An 11,185-nucleotide genomic window follows, 5' to 3' on the forward strand; every position below is an offset into this window, starting at 1 on the left:
TGGGATTAAAATCACCAGTCCCTTGGGAGGCGGAGGTGGGTGGATCGCATGAGGCCAGGAATTCGAGACCAGCCTGGCCAACATGGCAAAACCTCGTCTCTATTAAAAATACAGAAATTAGCCAGGTGTGGTGACACCTGCCTGTAATCCCAGCTACTCAGGCAGCTGAGGCACAAGAATCGCTTGAACCAGGGAGGCAGAGCTTGCAGTGAGCCGAGATCGTGCCACTGCACTCCAGCCTGGGCGACAGAGCAAGACTCTGTCTCAAAATAAAAATAAAAATAAAAATCACTAGTCCCCTTTGTGTCTATCACTTTGGGTGTGTTGTACTGGGGTCCTGGGTGCCAGCACTGACCCCTGTTTCCATTTTTCACTCTGCCCTGCCTGACCCCCGCAGGGGTCACCACGGTGCTGACCATGACGACCCTCAGCATCAGCGCCAGGAACTCTCTGCCCAAAGTGGCCTACGCCACCGCCATGGACTGGTTCATAGCCGTGTGCTATGCCTTCGTCTTCTCGGCGCTGATAGAGTTTGCCACGGTCAATTACTTTACCAAGAGAGGCTGGGCCTGGGATGGCAAAAAAGCCTTGGAAGCAGCCAAGATCAAGGTACTGACTATTTCTCCTCCTTTCTTCCAGGTCCCCTTGACAGAGAAAGTGTGCCTGATTCTATCCAAACATGAGACAAGGTGCTGCTCCTTCCTACCCGCCAGCCCCCAAATGCTCCTTTCCTCATATTCAAGGCCCTTACCAAGTCTTACTGACAACAGGTCCAATTTCACTCCAGCAAAAGGCGATGGGGTGTGAATGGCTTGGGCCTATTTATATTCAAGCCTATTATTTTGGCAGAAGTAACTCCTGCATCTTGAGGGACGACTTGTCTGGTTTTAGTTGTGGAATCTTCTTATGCTCATTTTATCTCATTTCACCATGCAGGGTGTCCTCTTCAGGTGGCCCTCAGGTCAAGAAGGGGGCACCAACGTAATGGAAGGAGTTCCTCAGCAAAGCACACCCAAGCCCCACTGAGTGCATGATTTAACCCCCCTTATACCAGGCACATAAATTGTTGTGAAAGCATTACTCTGTTCAAAGCAAAGAACCACCAAGTATCTAAAGGATGATTTATGCCCAAATCTTAAGAACATTTGAAGAAAAAATGTTATTCCAAGCTGCACTGTTTCCTTGGGGAGACAAGAATAACATTCGTGGACAGTAAATAAAGCAGCATGTGGTGAACGGCTAATTTCACCACACGGAAAACAAACACACAAATCTCTGTATGGAGAGAACAGGAGGTCAGAGCCATCAGGGCGACCTGAAAGTAAAACTTAATCTGTCCTTTGGAAAATCAGCATGAAGGGAGTCCTGGAAGGCATTAGAGAGGCCTCGAAGTATAAGTCCGACCTCCCAGCCAGGGGCCACAAGCCAGTTACAGCAGAGCAGGAGGCCCTGGTTCCACTGGGAGACCTGCTTCCACCCCATCCACAGCCCTGTGCTTGCTCTGAGGGTTTGACTCCGCTGTCAGGAGTTCTGGCCTGACCTCGCCTGTTGGGCCTTCACTATTTCCAAGTGCCAGGAGCCCCTCCCCCGCTGTAGTTTCAGCATAGAAGCCCCACTTCCAAGCCTAGCTCCCGGGTTGGAGGAAGGCCTGGCAGGACCCATTCTGGGTGCTCTCATGAAGGGAGGAAAGGGGAAACCGGAGGAAGGGCCTCGGGCATGGGTATGCTTTGAAGGCTGAGAGGAGGGACAGGAGTGGTCTGACTGCACTGGGTGATAGGGACTGGGGGGCTGGGAGCAGGCTGTTCTCAGACGATAGAGGTTCTTGGCCGACACGTTTGAACTTGTTCCTGCAGACCAGGGGTCCAGAGAAGGTGCTGTGTGGGGAGGAACGAGAATGGAGTCTGGGGAGACGGGGCTTCCCAACACCCTGCACTGTGTTGCTGGAAGGTGCTTGTTTGTCACCTGCCTGGGACATGGATGGTGCATGATGGATAGTGGGCTGGAGCCTGGTCTGAGGTCAGGGAGGAGCCGGAAGTCCCTGGCAGTCACTGAGGTTGTTGGGCTCATGCCTGTGAGTCTAGGAGGAACGTGAGCCCCTGGGTGAATGGAGAGAGCACACCTGTGGCTGGGTGTTCTTGTTGGGTGTCGCCAACACTGTCAATCACCATGTCCGCTCTGCCTTCTGTGGCGGCTGATCTAATCACCATAGATCTGAATTCTGAATGGAGGGTTGGAGGGAGGAGAGAGGATGAAAGTGACCTGCATTGTCTAATCCGAGGAGAGAAAGGGTCTTCTAGAATAAGCCGCGTGCCCCAAGCTGGCTTGTGGAATGTTAAGTAAGACTTGTTCCTGGGAAGGCAATGGCGCTGGGAGTTCCACCCCTGCTGCCAGGAAGGCTCTGCGTGCTGGAAGCCATGGTGCATCTGCAGGCATGCAGGCCGCACACCCCGCAGTCAGACACCGGCCGCGAGCGTGAATACCACAGCCTGGTGTCAGCCTACTCGAGTAAACTGTTCCATGGAAGTAGAGAGGACTTTAAAAAAATAGACTGTGTTCACCATTGTTCCAAGTTGGGATCTCCAGAAGCAAACATTGGGTCAGAGTTTGGGGTGTAAGGCAGTTTTTAGGAGTGAACGTTTGGGAAAGGAAACAGGAGGCAGTGAGATTCAGAGAGGAAGAAATCGAACCATGATGCAGGCCCAGCAAAGCCCAGGCTAACCCGCTGGGGAGTGTGAGCTGATGCCCAGTGGAGTTGCCTCATGTCAGGGATGTGGCCAGGGCTTTAGACTCCTGCCTCGCTGCCCACCAGATGTGTCTGATTTCCCCAGGAAGGGCCTGACTCTGGCCAGACAGCCCTCTGCAACTCAGGCTGCCAGAAGATCTGACACCTGGCCACACTGCCTGCAGCTGGGGAGCACGTCCTTCTGGCAAGGCGGATTCCAGGGCGCGTGTAAATCTCCACCACCAGCGCTGTGACTATGCTGAGTCCCAGGCGGGTGCTCCCTGCCACCCGCCCCCACCCCCGCTGCACATTCCTTCCCAGTAAAAACGCACACCCTCAGGACAGAGCAGTATCTTCTAAAGGGCTTGCCCTTCACTTGGTTCTACCCAGAGATAGAACCATTCTAAGCAGTAACTCACATGTATGGATTTCTTCTGGCAGATCTGCATGAGCTCTCAGTGATGGTGGGGAAGGCGGGGACGGCAAAACTGCCATCGCATTTCCGAGGTGTGGCTGCCTCCCTCAAGCTCCCGCACGGTTTCCCCAGGGGGTCCTCATGCCCCTGCCCCTGGCCTGGTTTTGGTTCACCTGTTTCACCTGTTTCCCCTGACGCCTGCTCCACGCTTGGGCTTTCTGCTTTTTATCTTTTCTTTATTCTTAATGGTTGACTTATTTTCTTTACTCTCTTGTGTTTTTCAAGTTTTAATTAATGAGACTATATTACTTTAGTAGTGAAACACAGGTTGTCTAACATTTTATTGTGCACATTTTTAAACATACAGCAATGTTTAAAGAGGTTTACGGTGAAAACCTGTCTGCTGTCAAAACTTACGTATGCCTGTGTCCTCGCCACCTGTCACCTCTCCCTCTATCTGTCCATCAGTACACCCATCCTCAATTTATCTGTTTTTTTTTGCTACATTTCAAAATAAATTTCAGATGGCAATGCATTTCCCACTCCATATGTCAGCATGCATGTCATTATAACTAGAGTCCAATACTAGCTTACTGTTTTATTCCTTTGAAGCAAAATTTGTAGTGCGAAACACACAAGTACTAACAGCACCTTTGCTGAGTGTGGACAAATATGGACATTGTGTGTAACTCAAATCCCTGCCACAGTAGAGGACATCACCAGCCTCCAGAAAGCTCACCATGCCTCTTCCCAGGCAGTGCTTGACCCCACCTCTCCAAACATATCCACTATTTTTATTTCTTCTACCATAATGTAACTTACCTGTTTAGAATTTTATATCCCAAAAAAAATCTTCACAAAAAATGTATACAAGAATGTTCATAGCTGCTTAATCCGTAAGAGTTAAGATTAGAAAGCCCAGGTGTCCATCGATAGGATAGTAAACAAATGGTGGCACATTCATGCAAAGGTAGGTCACTCAGCCATAAAAAGGAGGGGACGACTGATATACACAGCAATATTGGTGATTCTCAAAAGCCTTGTGCTGGGTGGAAGATACCTTCCCAAAAGAATGCATTCTGTACCATGATGTTTAATCGCATCCTTTCCTCCTTCCCAGCAGGCCACATCTTAGGGCTTCCCTTATATCCATACACCGTATTCCCTCCCGCTGGTGCACTTGAAGGTAAAGAAGCGATGGCTGCCTTGCAGGGGGCAAGTCCTAATTCCGTTTATGGCAAGATCTTGAGAAATGCCAGACTTTATTTTTTTTCTTTTATTTTAGGTTCAGAGGTACATGTGCAGGTTTGTTGTATAGGTAACTCATGTCATGGGAGTTTGTTATACAGATCATTTTGTCACCCAGGTACTAAGCCTAGTACCTAATAGTTATTTTTCTGCTCCTCTTCCTCCTCCCACCTTCCACCCCAATGTCTGTTGTTCCTCTCTTTGTGTTCATGAGTTCTTATCATTCAGCTTCCACTTGTAAGTAAGAACATGTGGTATTTGGTTTTCTGTTTCTGTGTTAGTTTGCTAAAGATAATGGCCTCCAGCTCCATCCATGTTCCCGCAAAAGACAGGATTTCATTCTTTTTAATCATTCTTTTTTATGGCTGCACCATTCCATGGTGTATATGTACCACACTTTCTTTATCCAGTCTGTCATTGATGGGCATTTAGGTTGATTCCATGTCTTTGCTATTGTGAATAGTGTTGCAGTGAACATTCTCATGCATGTGTCTTTATGGTAGAATGATCTGTATTCCTCTGGGAATGTATCCCGTTATGGGATTGCCAGACTTTAATAGCAATCATAGCTCTCATGTGTGCCCTGTCTGCAGGCTACCTGGCGACATCAGTGGAGGAGGGCCCTCTCCCAGGCTAAACAGGTGTTTCTCTCTTTTGAGAGGTATACCTTTAGAACTCCAAGGTGAGCTGACCATTGCCTGCAAATGGCGTGTCCTTACATTCATATTATATTTTGCAGAAAAAGCGTGAAGTCATACTAAATAAGTCAACAAACGCTTTTACAACTGGGAAGATGTCTCACCCCCCAAACATTCCGAAGGAACAGACCCCAGCAGGGACGTCGAATGCAACCTCAGTCTCAGTAAAACCCTCTGAAGAGAAGACTTCTGAAAGCAAAAAGACTTACAACAGTATCAGCAAAATTGACAAAATGTCCCGAATCGTATTCCCAGTCTTGTTCGGCACTTTCAACTTAGTTTACTGGGCAACGTATTTGAATAGGGAGCCGGTGATAAAAGGAGCCGCCTCTCCAAAATAACCGGCCACACTCCCAAACGCCAAGACAGCCATACTTCCAGCGAAATGGTACCAAGGAGAGGTCTTGCTCACAGGGACTCTCCATATGTGAGCACTATCTTTCAGGAAATTTTTGCATGTTTAATAATATGTACAAATAATATTGCCTTGATGTTTCTATATGTAACTTCAGATGTTTCCAAGATGTCCCATTGATAATTCAAGCAAACAACTTTCTAGAAAAACAGGATATGATGACTGACACTCAGATGCCCAGTATCATACGTTGATAGTTCACAAACAAGATACGTATATTTTTAACTGCTTCAAGTGTTACCTAACAATGTTTTTTATACTTCAAATGTCATTTCATACAAATTTTCCCAGTGAATAAATATTTTAGGAAACTCTCCATGATTATTAGTTGACCAACTATATTGCGAGAAACAGAGATCATAAAGAGCACGTTTTCCATTATGAGGAAACTTGGACATTTATGTACAAAATGAATTGCCTTTGATAATTCTTACTGTTCTGAAATTAGGAAAGTACTGCATGATCTTACACGAAGAAATAGAATAGGCAAACATTTATGCAGGCAGATTAATAACAGAAATACATCATATGTTAGATACACAAATAAAATATTTCCCTGAGGAAAAAAATTAACTGCTTAAATTTTTTGGGAGGAAAAAGAAACATTTCTTACCCCACACCACCCGCTACCTGAACAATAGCCAAGAAAGGAAAGGAGATGTTAAAACAAACAGTGTTTTGATGACATTCTCAGCACTTGGCTCATGTGATCGCTGTCTCTGAAACACTGACCACCTCTCCCTACAGCCAGCGTGTAGTGCTTCAGTGGTGAGAAATCGTAATTGAGTTATTTTCCATTTTATTTCCTTGTATGTATTTCATGACTGGACTTACTGCTCTGTCAGCTTTTGTATATGAATCTTAAATGTTCATTAAAAAATAAAAAATGAACTGATCTTGTGGACATATAGGATTCTTTTTTTTGTTAATTTCATGTTTTGGTGGACTCATTTCCTGAAAGTGGCATAAATGGAACCCATCGTGAAATTGCTTGGGAACGAATCAAAACAAAACAAAACGTTTACTTGGTGGCTTGTCTCTGGTCCAACCTAATTCCACAGAGTAGCACCTGGAGATAAAACTTACTTAAACCACAGCGAGGGTAGACAGCTAAAAGCAGGTATAGTCCATCACAAATTTCTCAGTGGTGCAGTGTCGCCTGGGCCTCTACTTGATAGAGTCTTCTCTGAGTGTGTTTCAAGGTGGGTGTTTGTTGTGGGCATGGTGACTACTTGGTTCTTTACATATGGGAAGATCTCATTATCCCCCCGTCCCACCCCACTTTTTTTTTGGGACAGGGTCTTGCTCTGTTGCCCAGACTGACATGCAGTGGCTCAATAATGGCTCACTGTAGCCTCAACGTCATCGGCTAAAGCAATTCTCCCACCTCAGACCCCTAAGTAGCTGGGACTACAGGCATGCACCACCATGCCTGGCTAATTTTTAAATTTTTCATAGAGACAGGGGTCTCACTATGTTGTCCAGGCTAGTCCTGAACTCCTGCATTGCCCCTTCATTAACTGGTTTTAGGATCTCACAAATGGAAGGGTAAAGACCAGCAGAAAAGGTACTCTTCAGTGCGCACATGAAGAAGCATTTCCCTATTATAAATGATGATGATATTTGTATAATGAGAGTGTTTTCTATTATACCACAGCAAAAATCCCAGCCAAAAAAAAAAAAAAAACAACAAAAAACAAACTTAAGGCTCAATAGAAGATCCTGTTTTCATATACTATATAGTTACATTCCTCTCCTATAGTCTGTAGAGTTTAGCTTTGTGCTGTGGTTTGGAGAAAAATATACTGTAAATTATGTCCAAATGGCTACATGCATAAACACCCTCTTTAAACATCTCAATCCATCGATAGAAGAGTAAGCAACAGGTGTCCTCACCACCTGTCATCTCTCCCTCTATCTGTCCATCAATACACCCATCCTCAATCTATCTCTTTTTTTTGCTACATTTCAAAATAAATTTCAGATGGCAATGCATTTCCCACTCCATATGTCAGCGTGCATGTCATTATAACTAGAGTCCAATACTAGCTTAGTGCTTTATTCATTTGAAGCAAAATTTTTAGTGTGAAATACACAAGTATTAATGGCACCTTTGCTGAGTGTGGACAAATACGTACATTGTGTGTAACTCAAATCCCTGCCACAGTAGAAAACGATGTTTTCCATATCAGGTGTCAGTAACTTTCTTGACACGTTCTAGCCTTCATTACAGAAAACCTCCAATGAGCTCCAGTTTGAAGATATGCCTACCACATTTACAAGCTGCTGAACCTTAATTCTGATGAATATTTAGTGAAAAAGGTCACATTAGCTTTCTACTTTCTGATTTTGTATTGTAGATATTTCAGCATTTGTTATTTGTAATGAGAACATAATAAGAATCACCTTGGGGATAATGATAATAAGGCAAGAAATAAAAAGTTCTGAAAATAATTATAAATTACAGTACCATACTTTTAGAGCAAGGATATTTAAATATATCTCTTTTGACATCACCACAAATAGAGAGAATATTCTAATATGTTGTTAATCAGTATTACTTCTGTACTTTCTCTGGAATCTAAAGACCTATCCAGGAAAAGCCTTGACTAATGTTGGCCTCAAAGTATGTGTCTGTATACAAAAAATTGGGTTCAAATGCCTCTGGAGTAACTATCAAACTTAAAATAGCACAGCAAACATCCTCTGTGGAAGATTGACAAGGAGGTTGTAAATCTTCTGACCTACTTGTCATGCTCATGTCTTAGAAATAACGCTTTATGTGTCTCATGGGACTGTGAAAAGAAAATAAATCTCGAGACCCCAAAATCACTAAAGCAAGGGAAAAGTGAAACTGGGAACTATCTCACGCAAAGCTGCCTCCCATTTTATTCCTAAATAAGATAGCTACAAAGATAGGAAGCTACATACCTCCCTCACAATTTGCCCACAAAGAAGTTCCTTGTGGACAAAGGACAGGCAAAACTCAAAATCATCCCTCTGCTCACGTGAGACAAATGCGTATCTGATTGCTTCCTTTGCTTTACTGGTTCACTAAACCAGGCTGTCTACCTATGACCTGGAAGCCCTCTCCCCGCTTCGAGTTGTCCCACCTTTCTGGACCAAACCAGTGTACATCTTACATATATTGATTGATGTCTCCTGTTTCCCAAACATGTATAAAACCAAGCTGTGCCCCAACCACCTTGGGCACATGTTGTCAGAACCTCCTGAGGCTGTGTCATGCGTACATCCATAAACTTGGCAAAATAAACTTCCTAAATTGATGAAGACCTGTCTCAGTCAGACCCTCTTAGTTTACAGGACAAATTATGAGAAGCAGGTACACTAAATGAGTAACCTCTATTTTATAAACAGGGATACTGCAGCCCAAAAAGGTTAATCCATTGGCTGAGAATCGTATCAAAAGTTAGGAGGACATGCAGGCCTAGATCTTAGTCCTCATAATTTCTAACCCAGGGCTCACAATACCATGCGATTGCTTCCAGATGGAAGTTGATTTAGAACAAAAATGTAACCTAAAATGGAAAATCTTGCTTCAAGCCCTGGTTGAGTGATTATCTATAAACAATGCCCTAGAGAAACTTCTTTTTGTTTTTTTTTTTTTTTGCACTTTTTTGCACTGAAAACATCATCTTTAAGTTTGCCCCTTCTTATATAAAGAAGGGTGTGCTTCTGTGATCTTCAAAACCTCTCCTGATGGAATGGACCTGTGTTAGGGTAGCACTCCCCCCAACTACCCTTCAAGGAGAGAGAGAGAGAGAAAGAGAGAGAGAGAGAGAGAAGCACTGATTGACTAGAGCCAAGGATCTTGATGTGATTGTTCCTCCCAGAGCTCCCACCTGAATGATGATGTGACTGCCTTGGGAGGGATGTGCCTTGAGAGAAAGCATAACTGACTGTGACACTGAGTCTTCAATCAACATCATCCTTCATTGTAAGAACTAACTTCAAATCAAAAAGAACCTTTTCTTTGGAAAATTGGAAATTCCACAGTTTACTCAGTGAAAACAGTATTTTAAATATTTAAAAATTAGTCTTAATGTCTTTTTACCATATACTAGCACATCTGGGACAATCAGTGCCCTGAGCAAACATGTTGAGCATTTGAATATGAATTACTCTGATCACTGAAATTACTTGCCAGGTTTGCAGTGATATAAGGTAATGATTTTGAAGTCTGCAAAAAGGTTCATTTCATCAAAGATTTACATGATTATCTGTTTTTCACTGTCATTTTCAATAGACTATCTCTACTCTAAATTCAAATGCTCTGTAGCCTGTTTTGAAATGAGTGTGGGTTCTTTATGGAAACTTGTAAATTGAAAAATATTTACTCTTCACAATTTCCCTAATATAAAAGTCTGAAGAGATATTTAAGGAAAAAAGAAGTCTGAAGAAATGTTTACTTAACTTTTCTGAGTTCAGATTGAAAATCAGATAAACCAAGGATCAGGCACTCTATTTTGCAATGTAAGACCTCAAAAGGAAAAATTTGAAGTGAGCTCTAATTGATCCAATATGCTCATTTAAATCCAATTTATTCTACATTCTTCATGATGCTATCATTTTCTCCCTACCAGCCAGTATTATTCCAGGCCTGTAGCAGGAGCTAGATGAATGTGAACTGACTGAAGAAATGAATCCTGATAAGTGGGTGGACTGGATTTGATGAAACTCCTTCAGGTAGGGATTGCAAATTGGTGGTAATATTCCACCCAAAGGAAATCCTTTCTTAAGAATTTATAAAATAAGAATTTAAAAGATTTGTGTAAACCTATCCATAGTTGACCTAACAACACTAGGAACATGATCCCACAAGGTGACAATTGTCTGGGCTTGAGTGACAGGCTGCTCCTTTAGGTCGGGTGACCATGTAAATTTATCATCCAGACGTGAGACTTGCATAGTGGTGGATTGAGGTCCTCCGTAAATCCTCTCTCCACAAAAAGCAATGAAAACGCTGGCAAGATTATATAAAAGCAGACATTTCAGAACTCTGGAAATAAAACCAAAGGCATACAACAAATTAAAAGTGTTTACTGAAGAAACAGTACTGAACTTCAATAAGAACAGTGAGGTCTATGCCATTTTAACTTAGAGATTTGCCTATATCCCTATCAGCTCCTTGGCATGGTACCATGAAGACCAGAAACCTTGTTGCCACCAGAGGGGGATGATTTAATTTGGAACTCTACAAAATGTCCCATCCCCAGAGTTTTGCCACTATTTGACCCGACTTGGAGCTCCATGGGAAAGTTTTATTCCCAAAGCATTGTTGATGATAATGATGATCAGCATCACTTGAGGAAGGTGAACTCTGAAGCCTTCAAGACAGTGATGCCAGCTAAGGCAAGAAAGACACCAGCCAAACATGTAAAAGGAAGATCTGGGGAATCAGATCTAGTTCACAGTGGACTATAAAAATCTCAGACATATTCCTGAGGATCTGAAAGCCTGTGTGTATGTGCAGGGTCGTGTGAACAGTCAAGAAAGAGCAGAGAGAGTCTTAGTTACTTACTCATCCCTGGCTGACCTTGATGTCCCGTGAAAGCAAAAAGTGAAAGCCAAGGAAGACTTAATCTGCCTAAACTTTGAAAGCATGCTCCAAACTACACACAGATCCTCACAGCAAAGGGTGAAAAACGTATTACCATAAAGCATTC

The 11,185-nt window shown here is 43.4% G+C and overlaps 1 protein-coding gene across 4 annotated transcripts in view; it reads left to right on the forward strand.

The window, feature by feature from the left end:
• Window positions 1-6,393, forward strand: part of GABRA5 (gamma-aminobutyric acid type A receptor subunit alpha5) — an 82,610-nt gene extending 76,217 nt beyond the window's left edge. For all 4 annotated transcript variants that reach the window (XM_019011345.4, XM_019011344.4, XM_019011346.4 and 1 more), the window contains exons 10-11: window positions 398-609; window positions 5,125-6,393. In XM_019011345.4, the coding sequence (XP_018866890.1) occupies window positions 398-609; window positions 5,125-5,424 (512 nt within the window). In that variant the 3' untranslated portion in view covers window positions 5,425-6,393. The remainder of the gene's footprint in view (window positions 1-397; window positions 610-5,124) is intronic.
• Window positions 6,394-11,185: the final 4,792 nt, after the last annotated feature.

The sequence above is a fragment of the Gorilla gorilla genome, chromosome 16 (genome assembly GCF_029281585.2).
Source record: "Gorilla gorilla gorilla isolate KB3781 chromosome 16, NHGRI_mGorGor1-v2.1_pri, whole genome shotgun sequence".
NCBI lineage: Eukaryota > Metazoa > Chordata > Mammalia > Primates > Hominidae > Gorilla > Gorilla gorilla.